Source organism: Nanorana parkeri, unplaced genomic scaffold, assembly GCF_000935625.1.
Source record: "Nanorana parkeri isolate BGI_ZX_2015 unplaced genomic scaffold, ASM93562v1 scaffold1434, whole genome shotgun sequence".
Classification (NCBI taxonomy): domain Eukaryota; kingdom Metazoa; phylum Chordata; class Amphibia; order Anura; family Dicroglossidae; genus Nanorana; species Nanorana parkeri.
The window spans coordinates 157,987-177,778 of NW_017307702.1; the positions used below are offsets into that span (position 1 = coordinate 157,987).

General features: G+C 40.2%; 1 protein-coding gene across 1 annotated transcript in view; it reads left to right on the top strand.

The window, feature by feature from the left end:
- HTR3B (5-hydroxytryptamine receptor 3B) overlaps positions 1-19,005 on the top strand; it is a 28,313-nt gene extending 9,308 nt beyond the window's left edge. Inside the window, exons 4-8 of the mRNA XM_018569963.1 lie at positions 2,271-2,440; positions 3,887-4,044; positions 14,976-15,186; positions 16,351-16,551; positions 18,740-19,005. Coding sequence (XP_018425465.1) covers positions 2,271-2,440; positions 3,887-4,044; positions 14,976-15,186; positions 16,351-16,551; positions 18,740-19,005 — 1,006 coding nt within the window. The remainder of the gene's footprint in view (positions 1-2,270; positions 2,441-3,886; positions 4,045-14,975; positions 15,187-16,350; positions 16,552-18,739) is intronic.
- Positions 19,006-19,792: the final 787 nt, after the last annotated feature.

Genomic DNA, 19,792 nt, shown 5'->3' on the forward strand with positions numbered 1-19,792 from the left:
GTTTTCACTCACATATCCTTTAAACCATTCGGAGGTCCTGTGCGTCTTTAACTCCAGCCGCAGGTGTAGGCAACCTCCTGGTCCTATTACTTTCCCACACTGTTTAGACATGAAAGTATTGAAGTTGCATGCCGCTGATCCCTTGCATATGAAAACTGAAGTGATAGAGACGTCCACGTCCCACATTTTCACCACTACTGGGGTTTTCATATGCAAACAGATCAGTTGGGAGTGATGCTACTCAACTTAAACAACATCACCTCTTCTCTGGTGCACTTTGAAGTTCAATTGTTTCACAGCGGCTGTAGCTGCAGGTCAGTGAAGTCTTGTTTTAAATAAGAATGCCAGGCAATGTAAAAATTAACCCCTGCAGTGGGGCTACCCACGCGCTGCAAGGGTTAACTGCTCATTTTGGTCTAGGGACTAAAATAAATAAATTATACTCACCCGATCCTCGGTCCTGCTGTGGTGGCTGATCACTTGTTTTTACCTCCCTTCTGGCAGTGAAATGTTCCTCGGTGGAAGGAGGCTGCGGGGACCGGTCTAGCAGCCAAGTGGGACCAAAATGTTTTTAGTACATACCTTCAAGCAAATTTTAATTTTAGAAATCTCAGTCAGTAAAAATAGCCTAGAGGTTGTGTGTCTCCCAGAGGCACTCATTGATGAATAGGTAAAGGCGTATTTAGGGAACATAACGTGTTTAAGCAAATGCAAAAAAATGTATTTCATGACTACCAGTCACTTCTTCAGTATAAGATGGTATAAGGTATAACACCAAGTGACAAGAGAGCATGCAGCCGGCTTTCAAGCCAATCAGGAAACCGGGCAGCGTGTAATGACTTGCCGCCTGGCTTCCTGATACCGGAAGTTCCGGTATCAGGATAGGCATCGGGAGCATTTGGGCAAGTACGAGCACTCGCCCAAATACTCGGTATTGACACAGATACCGATACTAGTATCAGTATCGGTGCATCCCTAATATTGTCCATTGCTTACAGGGAATCTCTTATGAGACGATCATGGAGGCTGTTATAACTGACCCCTCCTTCTAAACATTCTTGTTACCTTACCTACCAATGGCTTCAATACTTTTTAAGTGACTGACTAAGAACAAATATGCAGAAATGAACTTACTTCTCTGACTTTCCTGATCTGCATACTTGTTCTGCCAGTCAACTAGCCCATACAGAACAAGGTCAGCAATGATGCTCTGTGTGTTTCTCATGGAAGGTTTACTCATATGACAAGTATATCTAAGGGCAGAACACATTTCCATAATAATGTTATATTACAGTCATGTGGATTTTAATGTTTTTAGCAGAATATATCATAATGGGCACAACATATTAATTCAACTTCTTGTAACTCCTTACCACCAATTTTCCCTTTACATTTGGCAAACAGAAATCATTGTGTTAAAGGAGAATTATGAGGTGAGTGATTTTCACTCAGCCTCATAATCTGAGCCCACCTGTGACAATGAAACTGTCACAGGTCGGCTCAGTAGATCGGGAAGTGAGTGAACACATACCGGCGCTCGCTCACTTCTCGATCTATCCCTGCAGAGAACCGTGACTGTCACTCAGACGCGGATTCCCCCCCCCCTGTCCGCTGCCCCAGCGCTGACTGGCGAAACTGACGGGGGAGGTGGTGATCACAGCTGGCTCTGCCTCTGGATAGGCAGAGCCAGCTGTCAATCCCACAGCTGGGTGGATCCAGACAGTGTTGTTGGGACCGTTCCCGGCTGCGGCGTCTCAGTATTACGCGAGCAGCAGCTCGTGGTATACTGAGCTTTGGATCACGGGAAAACGCTAGTTTGTGTTCTCCCATGACCCTTAGGAGAACTATGGGGAAAAGCTATGACCCCATAGTTTTCCTTTAAGCCCTACAAAAATAATCGGCGGATTGTAGATGATCATCTTGATTAAACAAGACCATATCCTCCTTCTTACATGATTTGCAACCTCAGATGAAACAGAACAGTGTCTGCCATTCATTTCTATTTGTAGTCAAAGTGTTTTGAACCACCAAAGAAACCAGAAACACCACACCCGTAACTGTTAGATTGTCTAAACAATCCTATAATCGAATAGGGTAATATGTATTCAGATATGTCCCGTCAAATCTGGGTATGACACCTTAAAAACCCCATTGAATTTGTTTGTTGTTGTCTGCCATTCATTTCTATACAGTTTTTTTCACTCTTCCCATGTTCTTATTGGTGTGTTTTTCTACAAACTGTCTGACACAGTAACAATGTGTTACCATAGTGTTGAGGATGGAAAGTCACCCGATTTGCCCTATGTGTATGTGAGCTCCTCTGGGACCATCAAAAACAACAAGCCCATGCAAGTGGTGTCAGCATGTAGCCTGGAGACCTATGCCTTTCCCTTCGATATACAGAACTGCAGTCTGACCTTTAGCAGCTGCCTACATACAGGTAAATCTGTCAGTCTCCCCTTTACAAATACACATTATTGCTTCTGTTTTAGGTGTTGTTTAGTGTAAACTGGGTTCATGGCAGTCAGTTCTGACCATTTTTTGAGTGCTACACAAGTGCTAGTTCTGATAAACTGCACTGAGCCAAATCAGTAATTTGCATTGTAGTTGGATACAGCATTCATGCAACACACTTCAATTGCCTTCCAAACTTTACCCATATCTTCAAAATAACAACAAAGGCACCTTTAGAAATATTTAGTAATGACAATCCACAATCATATACTTGAAGATAACTGCAGGCTTTTTATTCTTTGCATACTTTTCTTTTCTTCCCCAGTTTTCTGACAGTGGCCATGTTTATTAAGGGCAAGTTACTAGATCTCCCTTTACTTCCTGGAACTTTGGCACATGTGACTAGGACCACACACATCATCTCAGGGGAGGAAAATGCCTTGTCCTGAGATGTCATGAGATTACAGATGAGATTTCCCAGCAATGCTCTGCTGATGTAACATTCCCAGGATGCAGTGCTTGGGCACAGATTACATCATCTGTGCCAAAGTGGTCCAGGAAGTTGAAAAAAAAATGAAATTTTAAGTAAAATAAAAATATGTTTGGTTAGCTAATCAATATAAGATTATTTCATATCAGCATGCAGAGCTGTATGATAATGTAATTTTTAATCAAAGGGGGGTAAAGGTCCATTTTAAGGTAAAAAGGCCTTAATATACCTTATATAATTTTCAGCTAACCTAAAGCCCTCATTTACACTGTAATCGGCCCGCACGTACAGCTCCGTGCTGCGTGCAGGGCTGTACCAAGCAGCTCCCTGGAAGGACAGGTGCTGCATGTGATTAGTACGCAGCCCCTGTCCTTCTGTATGGGACTACGCGGTCGTACGCCCCCCCTACGCTCACCTTAAGTGCAGGTCAGTTGGGCTGCGGCTGTCCCTGCTCGGACGCAGACAGGATCCATCCTGTCAGCGTACGAGTACGCTCACCCGCACGGACGTGCAGGGCGGGTGAGCGTAGGGGGGCGTACGGCCGAGAAGTCCCATAGAGAAGGATGGGGGTTGCATACTAATCAGCAGCTGTCCTTCCCAGGAGCTGCTTGGTACGGCCCTGCATGCAGCACGGAGCTGTATGTGCGGGCCGATTACAGTGTGAATGAGGACTTATATTGAAGCTTGGATATATCCTGGCTTATGGGAGATTCTAAAAACAGGTTCAACTCAAAACATGTCGATTATTCATGAATAAAAAAAGTAAAATTATGTTCATCATCATGCAGCCCAGTACAGTCCTTCTACTATGACCCATTCATTAAACATCCATTATCATTTTTTATCTTGCCCTTGCTTGACTTAGGCTTCTAAAGTATTGTATTACAAACTTGATATAACATTGGAAAGCATTATCTCTCTAGTGTGTTTCATGCATTTTAGTAAATGATGTGAATCTCTCAATCTGGAGGAGTTATGAGGAAATTAAGAATGACAAAACAATTTTTCTCAATGATGGAGAATGGGAGCTCCTGGCTGTGCCTTCCAGTTATGAGATTCTACATACTCATGGTGGCAACTTTGCTCAGGTCCAATTTAATGTAAGTACATTAATTATTGAGGTTTAAATTCAAAAGGATATGTAGCATTTAAAGTGACATTAAAGTCAATCCCCCTCCCCCCCACGTGCTGCTTTACGGATTTACCTTGAGGGCTTGTTCACACCAGACTCAGTTGTGATGCAGTCCGTTCTGTTTGGCAGCTGCATCAAAATCGTGTCACACTGCTTTCCAATAGAATTCTGGTGCTCTGTTCACACCTGTGCAGTCTGTTCCGATGCAGTAAGAAAAAATACTGCTTGCCCTATTTTAGCTGCACATAAATGCAAAGGAACGCATCAAAACACATTAAAAAGCATGCAAATACATTGGAATACACTGGAACGCACCTAAAAGATAAGTTTAAGCTAAAAAAAAATGTCAAACGCATCAATCGTGGCAAAATGTATGCACTGCAGCTGCACAGACTCCCAGTTCTGGTGTGAACTAGCTCTAAGTGATTCCTTTTGATCTGAACATCTTCTTCCTTTCAGTGATTTTTAGCAGTCCGTCCAGTGCTGGTACCGGTCTCTGATCCAGCGCAGACAGCTGTCTCTTCCTGTCCCACATAGGTTGTCCGGCGTGCACGCTCACAGTTGCATGCATTGACTCTGACTGTGTCTTTCCTCCTCTCTCTGCCAGTGATCTCCACTGCGCATGCACCTGCACACATCCTCCTGCACAGACGCTTGAGAAGCTGGATTCTACAGCTGGGAGTGAATGGCGGAGACACAGGTAAGTTTTTACCTCTTTGGTAACTTTTTTATTTTTTTTAATGTTTTTGCATGTATGGTATATCTATAGCAGTATTTACAAGTAAAAAAAAATAAGAAGACTTTAATGTCACTTTAAATGAAAACAATGTTATTAAATGGTATCAGTCTTTTTAAAAACCTTACTTTACTTAAGCAAGTTTTGTTTCCTGCTGATAAACTTATCTCTCTGATAGTTTTTTTTTTAAAGACTCTGCAGTTTTAAATAATGTGAAAAATCCACTTTATGAATCACATTTAGTAGTAGAGGTCTTCAGGATGTTTGGGCTTCTGACCATGATCCCATGCCAATGGTGGGCTGTATTGATTGTAGAAGTGCCCTGTTTAGATGTTTTTCTATGTCACAAAAGGAGTAAAAAGAAGACATATTGAAAAAAAAAAATTAAAACAATGTATTCACAAATAGTGTAACAATCTCACTCCCCTATGTGATGGAATGGGATAGTCAGATGGATTTTGAAAGAAGAGCTGTTAATGCACATGCAATTGTGATATTCACTGCCAGATCTATTAGCAGATATACACAGACAGCTTATTGGTGTCACGTGACCAGAGAACGTGAGCTGTTAGAAGGCTCTACTATGTTTCTCCTAGGCATACCAAATAAGACATCTCTCCTTCTGCGGAAGTCCTTGAAAATGATGTCCTCATTTATGAGTTGACTTTCTCCAGATACACCCTAATAGCAATTATGTTATCTACATCTGCCTCAACACATTTTCACATAATCATCCATTTATGCTCATACAAAGCAGGCAGTCAACCATTTATCACTACATACTAATTTTAAATGTTCTTTTTGGATTTTTCCAATCTTGACTTGCATATGTCTTTATGCGATACCAAGGATTAGTAGATGATATAGAAAATTAAGTTTTGAAACAGACAAGGGATTCCTACATTAGGTAATCTAAGCATTTCATGATCCATGCATTGTATTAACCATGAAAACAAATATGAAACATCATTATCTATTGTCTGTAGGACCTGAATTGGTGGTTTAGCTCTGAATTACAAATAGATGTCGTCTTTCGCTAAGCTAAATTTCCACAGCTCGTTAATTTGCATATGAGCCATACAGCCTCATTACCATGAAACAGGATAGAGAGCGTTGTATGGAATACACAACTGCACATCAAGTAATGCAGGGAACAGCTATTAGGCCACACACCATTACCTGTTAGAAGGATTGCGCTGAAATACACGGATATGGACAGATTAGCAGAGAAGTTGGAAAACTGTAGTTCTTATTATGGAAATGTTATTGTACATTTTCCCTAAAGTGTCTAAGATTTTTCGTTTTGGGCAACTTGTTTATATATTTGTGTAGTTATTTGTATACGTACATAGCTAATATGTAACATATACAATGGCGGAGACACAGGTAAGTTTTTACCTCTTTGGTAACTTTTTTATTTTTTTTAATGTTTTTGCATGTATGGTATATCTATAGCAGTATTTACAAGTAAAAAAAAAATAAGAAGAAGACTTTAATGTCACTTTAAATGAAAACAATGTTATTAAATGGTATCAGTCTTTTTAAAAACCTTACTTTACTTAAGCAAGTTTTGTTTCCTGCTGATAAACTTATCTCTCTGATAGTTTTTTTTTTAAAGACTCTGCAGTTTTAAATAATGTGAAAAATCCACTTTATGAATCACATTTAGTAGTAGAGGTCTTCAGGATGTTTGGGCTTCTGACCATGATCCCATGCCAATGGTGGGCTGTATTGATTGTAGAAGTGCCCTGTTTAGATGTTTTTCTATGTCACAAAAGGAGTAAAAAGAAGACATATTGAAAAAAAAAAATTAAAACAATGTATTCACAAATAGTGTAACAATCTCACTCCCCTATGTGATGGAATGGGATAGTCAGATGGATTTTGAAAGAAGAGCTGTTAATGCACATGCAATTGTGGTATTCACTGCCAGATCTTTTAGCAGATATACACAGACAGCTTATTGGTGTCACGTGACCAGAGAACGTGAGCTGTTAGAAGGCTCTACTGTGTTTCTCCTAGGCATACCAAATAAGGCATCTCTCCTTCTGCGGAAGTCCTTGAAAATGATGTCCTCATTTATGAGTTGACTTTCTCCAGATACACCCTAATAGCAATTATGTTATCTACATCTGCCTCAACACATTTTCACATAATCATCCATTTATGCTCATACAAAGCAGGCAGTCAACCATTTATCACTGCATACTAATTTTAAATGTTCTTTTTGGATTTTTCCAATCTTGACTTGCATATGTCTTTATGCGATACCAAGGATTAGTAGATGATATAGAAAATTAAGTTTTGAAACAGACAAGGGATTGCTACATTAGGTAATCTAAGCATTTCATGATCCATGCATTGTATTAACCATGAAAACAAATATGAAACATCATTATCTATTGTCTGTAGGACCTGAATTGGTGGTTTAGCTCTGAATTACAAATAGATGTCGTCTTTCGCTAAGCTAAGCTAACTATATAGTAGTTGGAGAGCTTTTCAGGAACTCAGTCCACACAAAAACATACATTGAAGGCTCCTGGCCCACAGGACTTCTGTCCTCTCAGGAGTTCTCAGCATTGCACATATACAAACTAACGCTAAGCTATTTAGTCTACTTAGGCCCTCAGTCTGCTTTAGCACAGACTAAAAATGTCAGCTTGGTCAGATTGCTTGTCTATGAGCCAGACAAGCCTGGACGCATGCTCCTTGCATGTCTGTCTACACCCCTGCACTGCTCCTGCAGCAATCTGTCTTCTGGGGAGGGAACACTGACTAGCTAGACTGATTCCCTTTTCTAAGGCAAAACCCACCTGTCTCCAGTGTCTTTAAAGCTGGACATACACTGATAGATTTTCATACAAATATTCATGCAAAAAATCTCATCAGAACGATTAGCAATGCCATCCCCAACTATGCCCCGGCTATATCTCCAACAATGTCTTAAAGTATCACCCTAACTGTCCCCTCCGCTCTTCAAAAGACCTGCTTTCCAACTCCCTTGTCAATTCCTCCCATGCTCGCCTCCAGGATTTCACTAGAGTCTCTCCCATCCTCTGGAACTTTTTAACCTAACCAGTCCATCTATCTCCCACTCTGACTGCCTTTAGGCGATCCCTTAAGACTCGTCTCTTCAGGGAAGCCTATTCCACCTCAACCTAACCGCTCAACCATCTCAAACAATTCATCCCCACACAGCTACCTCCTCATGTATCACTTGCCCCTCCCTTTTAGATTATAAGCCCTCAGGGTCAGGGCTCTCCTTACCATCTTGCCTTGAATTGTATTGTAATTGTAATGTCTTCCTTATATTGTAAAGCGCTGTGCAAACTGTTGGCGGTATATAAATCCTGTATAATAATCATGATAATAATAATTATCAATGCCATCAGAGACGTGACAAATTTCGTTTGAAATTTAATTTGATTTTAAGATTCAATTATTGGAATGAATGGAGTTACCAGTAGGGTTGCACAGATACCAAGTACAGTACTCGGTACAGGTACGAGTACATGTACCGATACTTTTCAGCTCCAAGACTACACTAGAGAAAAATTCAAAAATTAGGAGGCAGGTGTCAATTGTAAGGAGCACACGGAGCTCCTGGGATTTGTACATCTCTGTTTTAATGTACAATGTTGTTTTTATAAATAGAAATAAAGGGATGCACAGATACCAGTTTTGCGAGTACGAGTACTGGTACTTGCCGAGTACTTACAAGTACGAGTACTGGTATATTTTTGTTTATTGTCAAGTGACAGTTTTTCTAAAACAATACAGACAATTCAGGACAGTGCTGGAGCGCCAGAGCCAGGTCCCAGCTGCAACCGCTGCAACCCTGGTAGTTCTCATGAAAATGCCAAGTATCTGCACTGGTACTCGAAAAGTATCTGTGCATCCCTAGTTACCAGAATGAAAACCACATTCAATGTTAGAATTTTATTTGTATGAGAAAAATCTTCCATCCTGCTCCTTCGATTTTGTTTTCATCAAATGATCATTGTTTTGACCCCATTATCTATTAGATTATAAAAACAAACAATCCAAAAACTCTACGGGTGTATGGATAGCTTTACACCTGCTCAAGGACCCTTTCCCTACTGAAACAGCTACTATCAGCATCTTTAGACAGTGACAGATTGTCTATCTCTTACCCTGGAGATGGGCTTTAAAGAGAAGATTAATTGAATGTGGTTGCTATAATGAAAATTAAGCCAGAACATGTTATAGAAGGTGGAATGCTGTCAGTGTGCCTTTTTTATCTTGAGTTAGATGGCATGATCCATTAACACAGTCTAAATAAGTTGAAATATCTGCATATGACATGAACTAATAGGGTATTGGGACTCCTCTAAGCAGCATTTAGTCCTTTCCCATTTTGTTTTTCTGCTGCTGCTCTAAATTTACTCACATGTATCTGGTGAAACGATTAAGAAAGTAATAAAAGCACCACAGCACTGGAGTCCAAAATTATAGTATTTTTATTCATAAACAAGATGGCACAGAATAAAATAGCCAACACATTTCAGGGGCTAAGAACAGTTCCCCTTCATCAGGGCTACAATAAAAACATGGAATATAAAATAAGCCTATGAATGTCAAGATAACCTATTACATTTCAATTGGGTTGATAGTAAAACTATTAAATGTTTAAACTATTTTCAATTTCAGAATACTGACTTATAGTTCTAATAGAATAAAGTTAATCTTGCAACTTGAATGTGTATATCACTATTGCCATATGTAGATGGCAAAACCATTATGATCAGGACAGGAACTAAGGGTAAATCTTTCTAATAGAGCACCAGATTGCAGTAAAAACCCGAGAGAGGTTCTAATTCTTCCCTTCTATATCCAAAACTTGGAAAAAATGGCTTGACCTACACTATTACTGGCCATGTATATGTTGATATAGTAACAGTGTTTAGCTTGAGGAAGAGGTCCTGTAAAGTAGAGCACCAGTATTCTTCATTTACTCTACCATGCTAAAGAACCAGATATAACATGTCTGCGATTGGCAGGAAGGAGTAGCTATCACAAGGATCATTACATTTCTCGAGCAGTTCAGTACCTGCTTATCTGCATTAAATGTACCACGCATAAACAACTACAAAACCATGTCTGTGAATAAAACCTCAGAGAATCAATAAAACTTAAAGTGCTATCTGATTTACCTGAAAAAACATTCAAATATAAATAGAAACGTGGCTATGTAAATGTTCCACTCAGTGAATGAATGAGAGAAAACGCTAGTGTCAAATACTTCCTCTTCTGTAGATAACTCTACCGAACACTGTGAGACTTCAAAACAGCTGAGCAAAGAGAAGTGCTGGAACCCTTGACAACTGATCAGCGGTCTTCTATTATTTGGTCTGACTGCAGGATTGTAAAATTGGATTGCTTATTTAATGTAATATTTAAGGGGTTCCCTTTCCGTCTTACTGCCAGTGATACATACATACCTTTTAGTTCTTTTCTCCTTTGTGACACCTCCTTTCCTATTGTATAACATTATCTTAGCAGATTTGAGCCAGAAAAAAAAACATCTTTGTTGTCATGATGATATGGGGTCTTCCTCTGTAATCTTACTGTGCAGTGATGTCAATCAGTATGATAAAATAGTACGTTTTAAAAAATACTCTATATAAAATGTATTTTTTTTAACAGGTCAATTTAAAGTAGTAGTAAACCCTCAAACTTTTTTCAATAATGAATCCAGATCAAACAAATATACATTGCCCAACATTGCTTTACATTTTTGCCTAAACACTTACAATCATTATGTTTCTGAACAGCTGCTTCCAAGTCTCTCAGCTCAGCTTCCCTGAACTTCTTGTCCAGTACAAGATCACATGGGGCAGAGCAGACTCCAGCAATTGTTCATCTCATAGGTTGGAGAAGGGAGGGGGTGGCAGAGGGGATGGGCGTATCTTGATTTGCCGTGTCTGTGTGTTTCTGGAGACACACACAGTGACTGGAGACACACTCTGCTTGAGAAAGAAGCAGCCTCCATTGTAAGTAATTTCATCAGCATTTCAAATAGCTTAAAATCCTTTTGACTTTAACATCACTTTAACTAGAGCACTTAGTACCAAACCAGAGATTTTAGGCAATCCTCCCCTGGAAACATATGCTAAGAACCTCCCACAAAAAGAAAAGGACTTCTGGGTAATGCAATATTTTGCATGGCTGGCACGTAAGTAAAGTAAGCATATGCTCTTCTTTATATGCTAAAGGTTTACAATGCAAAGTCCATCCTGACAAACCATATCTCCCCCATGCACCCTAGCGTTTCACCCTAGTAGGTGGTTAATTATAGGGATATCTACTATGAAGACCCTACCAGGGGTGAAAAAATGTCAGAGGAGGAGTCATGTCTGGTGGGATGGACTGTGCATTGTAAGCCCTGTTGCTGCTACTACATTGATTCAAAGAAAATAAGAACCTCATTTGAATATTTTTTTTTTGCTTGCATGTTTTGGAAAGAGACAGATCCAGCATTGAGCCTCAGCACCTAAGGCCAGATTGTAACTTTTGCTGCAGTACAAAATACAAATGTTCAGCTGGTCACCATACTTTATTATAAAATACATCAGCCCAATTAATACCTTTGAAGCTCAATTGTTCCTTTTTTAGAAAGGTGTTTTATTTCACAAGCAGAACAAGAGAATGTTGTACAAAGTTGAAGGTACCACCATGCTACAAATATGGTGATACTTTGTCACCATGCAGCCTTTATTAGAGACAATGTCGCTGCTGATCACCAAAAAGTACTTTTCCTGTACTCTGCTATAATCAGCCAGCATGCCACAATCTTTCACAATGACTGATCTCCATGCCGACACTTCTATTCCTCCGCTCTGGCATGTCCAGGACTAACAACGACCCTGACGGGAAGTTAGCCACACAAAACACAGCGAGATGAATGGCTAGCCTGGGACATAGCTCTCTCATGCAGCAGTGATTTCAGCTTTAATGGCAAAATCATTATCATTGCGACAACGGCTCACAAATGAGCAGAGGGTGAAATAAAGGGGGGGTAGGGGGAATTATGTGTGGAATAAATGAGCACTTCCGAAATTCATAGCATCATAAAAAGAACCTTATCAAATGAACCAGCAGAAGGTTAGACGAGCAGCACAGCAATTAGGCTAACACCGTAGGGCTTCTATTTCATCTTCTGTGTGCTCATCATGTACAAATTCCCAATTAGATTTATTCCTTTCATTATCATCAATGGGAATTCGAAACAATAGTGTACACAGCAGAGCCCACTTTAAAGGTATAGTTTCACCACAGTGCTTTGGCAATGCATAGAAACACATAACAAAGAAAAAACAAACTCAGTTCTTTTTTTTTCTGGCATTATTTTATCTTTTCAGTAGGAACAGTTAGAAGCGATGCTGTAAAACATGTACTGCTTACACAATTGTGATGAGCTACTTATCATAGCATACTGCGCCAGAAATAGTCTTTTTAAAGATTATAGGTAGATATGTTAATAGGGTCTGCTAAAATAACCTTATCAGTGTGTGTTAATGTTTTAAAAATCCCATGCTCTATGTAAAGTTTGTGAATGTATTGGGGCAGCCATACTCACTCATGATAAAAGCAGGCTGTGCTCTCTGTGTGCTAACAAAAATCCTGTGATCATACAGTTTTCTTAGTGAAGAGCCTCTACTCCTTTAGTAAATTAACACCATTGTGTTGCATGACTTTTATCTCTGCAGAAATTTAGCAGGGTTTTTGTCCGTATTGTTTGAAATATATATAGCCACCAGTAGAAAGATTGTAAAATACCAACTGCAAACAAGTTTTATGTTTTTGGATTCATGCTTGGAAAAAAAAGTAATGCCTAAGATGTTGCCCTGTAGCAGGAAATAATGCTAGCCTCCTACAAAGTCCTGCTGCTTAAAGTAACACCAAACCCAGGAGTTAAATCTTAAAAATTGCATTCAAGTACCCTAACTATTAACAAAAATGTATCTTATTTGTGTATCACTCGGCTGTAGATCCTGAAATCATCTCTGAATTGGTGCTGACATTGTCCTTCCTTCTGGAGGGTGGCTACTTTTGTTCCCCATGGTCCCTGTGTGTCTTGTAAAGTAGCCACCGCTCCAAGCTCACTCCCATGATGGACTACAATCTCATGTTTGGTTTACTAATTTGTATTGAGATTATAGTCCATCATGGGAGTGAGCTTGGAGCGGTGGCTACTTTTGTTCCCCATAGTCCCTGTGTGTGTTGTAAAGTAGCCACCGCTCCAAGCTTACTCCCATAATGGACTACAATCTCATGTTTGGTTTACTAATTTGTATTGAGATTATAGTTCATCATGGGAGTGAGCTTGGAGCAGTGGCTACTTTACAACACACAGGGAGCATGGGTAACAAAAGTAGCCCCCATCCAGAAGGAAGGACAGTGTCAGCACAAATTCAGAGATGATTTGAGCACCAACATCCGAGTGATACACAAATAAGCTACATTTATGTTGATAGTTAAGGTACTCAAATACATTTTTAAGATTTAACTCCTGAGTTTAGTGTCACTTTAAGCAGCAGGTCTTTGTAGAGAAGGTAGGACAGTTTCAGCATAAATCCACAGATGATTTAAGGATCTAAAGCATAATAGCGATACGCACATAAGTTAAATTTTTGTTCATAGTTAGGGTACTTGAATGCATTTTTAAGATTTACATCCAGAGATTAGTGACACTTTAATGCAGTGTACCCAAAAAAGTACACTTGATGCAATTTGTTCCAGCAGTGGCCCCTCCCCCTGCTCACGTGAAACTCAAAGTGCATGCCAAAGTGTAGGACTTGATTTATACTGCCTGCCTTCTACATCAACTGTTTTGTGTTGTTCTCTTCTCATAAAAGTCAAATGACTAGTTTTGGCACACTAATATGATCAGACATCATTTGCTGATTGCCTAGGGGTTGTATCGGACTTCTGCAATACGATTCCACTGCCTGCTACTGGAAATTTAAGGTTTTATGCTCCTTATTAGACATGTGCGATTCGTTTCGTTCCGAATCGAAATTCGGACGAATTTTCGGAAATTCGGACATTCGGATGTATCCGAATTGCGAATTACAGACATAACGAATGCAAACGAATCCGAATTTCCATTTCCGAAATTCGGTAGCGGTAGTTCGAACGTTCGTTTCGTATTCTGTTCTTATTCGTTTCTTATTCGTTTAGTTCGTTGGAGCAAAGTGACATTAGAGAAGGAGAAAAATATTTTTTCCCCCTCAAATGTCACTTTGCTGCAAACGAACGAACGAAACGAATAAGAAAAGGATACGAAACGAATAAGAACAGAAAACGAAACGAACGTTCGAACTACCGCTACCGAATTTTCGTCCGAATTCCGAATCCGAATTGACTTTCAATCCCGAATCCCGAAAAACGAAATAACACAAATTCGAATTTAAAACGAAACTAAACTAAACTAATTTTTTGGCAGTGCACATGTCTACTCCTTATGTAAATGAGAACATTAACACAGCAGCAATAAGATGGTGAAATGTATATAAATCACACTTCATTTGGGTTTTAAGCGGGTTTTTAAGGGTGCAATTGGCTTAAAATGGCTCCTGAAGGTTAGAGAATCACTTTTAACTATCCTAGACCTGCTCTTGTGCAAAAATTGTTTCCTTGTTAGCTGGAAAATCATGTTAGATTGAGGAACAGGTGGAGCTTAATGCTAATGATAACCCCTTTTTTTTTATCAACAAAGCCACTGATCACTATTTGAAGCCATTTTTAAGGTAAATATGTAGTCTGCATGATGAGATTAATTTCGACTACATTTTGGCAAAGTCAAAAACATAAATTTTGCTGTGAAATCACTGAGCTCATCCCTTCTTTTTGGTAACTGATCCCCTGCTGCTTTCTTTGCATCTGGCAAGGCAAATAAACGCACCTATTATATCATTTGCCCCCTTACCTTGTTTTTCCTCCTTCACCCTGTAGATAGAAGCAAAATTTAACCAGGACCCTCACTTTATCTTGTTTTATGTTTTGATATGCAGACTTATCTACCTGTTGTTAAAATGTTATGTATATACGTTGTATTAATACCATCTGTTTCAGACACTTTGTAAATGGCAACTAATTATACAATATCCATGGTGTAACACTTCTCATCCTTTTTGCAGCTTGTTATCCGTCGGCGCCCTCTTCTATATATTGTAGGCATCCTCTTGCCCAGCATTCTCCTCATGTTTGTAGACCTCATGAGCTTTTACCTGCCCCCAGACAGTGGAACTCGAATCATGTTCAAAACCAGCATTCTTGTTGGCTATACAGTCTTCAGAGTTAATATGGCAGATGAGCTGCCAGCTACAACTTTAAGTGTGCCATTAATTGGTAAGTACTACTGCATGTAAACAAAATTTAGTAACATATATTATTTTTATGTATTATACGAATGTCCTCAGTAATCTGGTTTGTTACTTTATTGTATTTTGGCTGACATCCATTTGGTGCACAAACTGATTAAACATTTTGTTGTCAGGTTTCATTCACATCTAGACACTTTAGTGTGGCATGTTGTTAAAAAAATCTTGTTAGCTGAATCTTCCATAGGGTATGAATGACAGCAGAAGGAATCATGTAAAAAAACACATTGCGTTGCAATGTATAAAACTGCAAATGTTTTAATGTAGATCCATATAACATGAGTGATCCTGTTGCTGATTTGGCAACAGGATCACTAGCGTGAGACAACAGAGAAGACACTCAACTTCTGCTACAGTGTAGTTCCCTGAGGGTCAAACAAGCAAGGTTCCATTTATGCTGCTCCATTACTCCATGAACAACATCCTGATATTCTTTCCCCCCAGCGAGGAAGAAACACTGAAGGTGAGTGATCTTTTCAGCAATTGTGTTGCTGGTGAGGTGCCACCAGAACCATTGTTGATATTCAAAATAATGTTGGTCGGAGGAACTGGCTTCAATGTTAGTTTTTTCTTTTAGTGTGAAAAAAGTGCATGCTATGGAGTGCAATGACTATGATTATGCAGCTATGTAACATAGAGGAGCCTCAGAGGCACCTCAGGAGAAGAGAATACAGGAAGGTCTAGGGAAAACAAGAATCACACCAAAAGCTTAGGTTTTCATGAGTATTTATTTCACTCTTCAGGTCCAAGGATTTATTTGGACTTTCATGATAAAAATAAATGCTCTTGGACTAATACACCTTTGATGTGGCACTCTTGTTTTTCCTGCACCTTCCAAGATTCCAGGCTGTGACGTGACCTCCATTGTCATTCATTTTAAAACTCCTAAATAAAAGATATTGTTACATAATAGCTAAATTGTATTACTAAATTACTTACCACCAAATCCATGGAATAAGCATTAGAGCCACCATGGAATTTAGCAATGGCAGTCTTGATAATACTCTTATTACAAGGTAAAGCTTTAATGTGGTAGATGGCTTAGTTAAACTTTCACCACCTGTATGAAAATAGTAATCAGATAAATCATTTGTATCTAAAAACTTTTCCAAAACTTTTTCATATGATGTAGGTGTGTTCTTTATGATGTTCATGGTTCTAATGGTGCTGAGTCTTGGCAAATCTATTGTGGTGGTAAAGCTTCTGCATGTTGACAAGGAAGGATCTAAAAGTCTTCTGATATCCCGATGCCAAATGCTGGCTCAAGAGAGACAAGATGACCATGGTGAAACCACAGAAGATCACTCTATAAGTTCAACAAATGAAACAGGAGGTGATACAGTTCTGTCATTTCTAAAAATGAATGATATGGGTAACTTCACAAAATGCCCTTTATTTGACAGTGGCAGTATTATAGATGATCCGAACCTCTGTCACGGTCAATTTTCTGGAGAGCTTGCCCTGCCCAAAAAAATGGCAGGAAAAAATATTATCTGTGGAATAAAATAAGCGCACAAAAAATAATTAGATTCTGTGTTCATTCCAATCTATGAATCATGCCTAAAATACCATGTTCTATATACATTATATATACACCAAACACTGCAAATAACTGATGGGACTGCACTTCGAGAACAAAGTGATAGTGTATATATATTAAATGGAAACTACTGAAAGAAATGGCAAAATAATATCTAGCAATAAACAACAAAATACACAAACAATGCAAACAAGTGCCAGATCAAACTGTTCAGCCTTGCTTAAAGGAAATAAATACGTGCATAAATAAATAAATAAATACATGCATGGTTCAAAGAGAAGTAAAGCCATTCTTTTTTGGTTATACTTCCCTTTTGATAGTGTTAGGTGATAGTGGGCTAATTCCTACTATCTGCTGACTGGGCAGAGCTGCTCTGCGGTCAAGACATCTCCTGACAATATTGTCTGGATCCACCCAAGCTGCCTAATAGACAACTGGCTCTGCCTCTCTGCATGCAGCTGAGAGCCAGAGCCAGCCAGCTGCCTTTAATGATTATTATTGTCATATAGAGCAAGGGATTGTCATAAAATAATCTTGTCTGGGTGTCAAATATACTAGGGGTTATTCACTTAGCTGCAAAAGGCAGCCGAGTGAATAACTGAGCCGAAGTGAAGTGAGCCGAGCGCTGTTCGGTTATTCACTTCAGCCTTGTACGGCTGATTTCAGCCATGCATCAGCTAAAATCAGCTGGATCGGCTGATACGAAGCTCCGGCAGCTCACTTGCTGCCGCTCGCCCCTATACTCATCACGGAATCCAAAAATGTCTGTTAATACCTTTATTGGTATGTTTGCTTTATTCCCTCTTCTACCTTGAGTCCCAAGGGGTGGGGGCAATAACAGCCAAGCCACTTCCTGATTTTCAATCAGACCATGTAGGGCTGGACAGGGGCATGTTAGTCTGTGGCGACACAGGGAACTGCAAGCTCACTGTGCTTTTGCATGGTGTCCTGATGTTCCCTTTAAAGACTGTACTGCACACAGAGGCGGCTCTTTAATTAGGCAAATTAGGCGGTCGCCTTAGGCCTCGCGCTCCCGAGGGCCTCGCGGCCGCCTAGTTTGCCCTGTCAGAACGGCACATCACCTCGCTCGCAGCCAGGTAACGTTGTGAGCTCTCAGCCCTGTCGCTCTCAAACTGACAGGAGCGATAGCGACAGGGCTGAGAGCTCATCCGTTTACTCGATCATCGGTGCGGTCCACCCACTGTCTTCTGGAGCTCCGCCCACCAGCCAATGAGAAGAGACCTCACTCCTCCCATCCACCGCACGAGGATCTCTGGCTGGGAGGGCGGAGCTTATCTTTAGCAGCAGATGGAGACGTCGGCGGCGCCGGCTGGTCCTGCACGCTCCTGCCAGCTCCCGCCTCCGAGCCACGGCCGCCACAGTGCTGGTAAGTGGCGGCCTGGAGAGCCCTAAAGAGAATTCTGAGAAGAGCGCTGTGTAGTGCAGATGGGAGCCCTGTGGAGAACCCTGTGTAGTGCAGGTGATAGCCCTGAGGAGAGCCCCGTGCAGAGCGCTGTGGAGAGCATGTGAGAGCCCTGGTTTAACCAGGGCTCTGTGGGGTCTCACCAGGGCTCTGTGGGGTCTAACCAGCCTTGTTAGACCCCTGGTGAGACCCCACAGAGGGCTGCTACCCTGGTGAGACCCCAGCGCAGTGCATTGTGGGATGTGCCGGGGTCGAACAGACCGCGGACATCCCATAATGTTCGGCGTTCGGCGAACGCTAGAACATGCAATGTTCGAGTCGAACCTATGGTCGACTCGAACATGCAGCCCATCCTTAGTCAGGATTATACTTGACAGAATAGAGCAGAAAGCAGGGGCGCAAGTAGGAAGACTGGCAGGATCAACAGGCGTTTCTACATATTTGACAGGAAAAGAAGAAAACGGGCTGGAACAATAAGGCTAAAAAACATTTAAAATTAATTTGTTTGTATTTTTGTTCATTTACATGTACTTTAAGTACTTCTGTCTTGTGTTCTAGAGAGCATTTGTGATACTGATGAAGTATTCCAGAGCCCTGCAATAGTCGATGATCAGCTGATGGAGCACATCCTGCAGGAGGTGACCTCTATCCGTACCTATGTACAAGAGATGAAGTTAGAAGAAGCCTGGCATAACCACTGGCTCAGTCTTTGCTACAGATTAGATAGCCTTATGTTCCGAGCCTACCTGCTGCTCTTCTCAACCTATGCAGCTACTCTGAGCCTCCTGTGGTGGTCATGGAGCTCATATGATGTATCCACATGAAATAAAACACCTTGAACTGTTCAGCTACTCCAGTAGAATATTATTGCAATTATTGTATTCTTCTTGACACATTAATATTTTGCAAGATCTCATGTTTTGATGATGGTCTCCTCATTTAATAGCATTTTATATTCCAGGAGGCAAAAGCTATATCCTTTCCAGACCCTGGACATGATCTAAAAAATGTGGCAATGAACACTTAAATAAAACTACAGGTGCTGCTCAGAATGACTAATGAGGTTTAAAAAGACCATAAGTCATAAGACCATCAATTTAAACAAAAATCTTCTCATAAGATTATATGTGCATTTAACATATTTTATGCATGTTACTTAACTCTAAAAGCCTCCTTTGTGTAGATATCTAAAAGCTGATTCCCAGCAGCTACATACAAGTGTTTGTAGGAAAGTGAGGGAGGACAAGGAGGCTGGGCGAGCATAGAGAATAATTAGACACTCCTAGAAGAGTGGCTATGACAGGCAAGAAGGGATGGGGCTGTGCTTAGCAAATTACTTTTCCTGTAGTCATCCAGCCTTCTAGCAAAGTTTAAAGGCACATTGCACTCAAGTAAATAATCATTTATGGAGAGGAAAAATACTGCAATTTTTAAGTTGTGACAGTGTCTCCTAAATGTTTCTTTTATTGAGAATGAATACATGAATCTAATTGGTTGCTGCAATATCATTGTTAAAGCGCAGCAACAAAGTAACCCAGTATTTCCTGAATCCTAAATAATTTGTCCAGCCATCAAGGACGTTTTGAGATACAAGGAAATGTGTACTATATC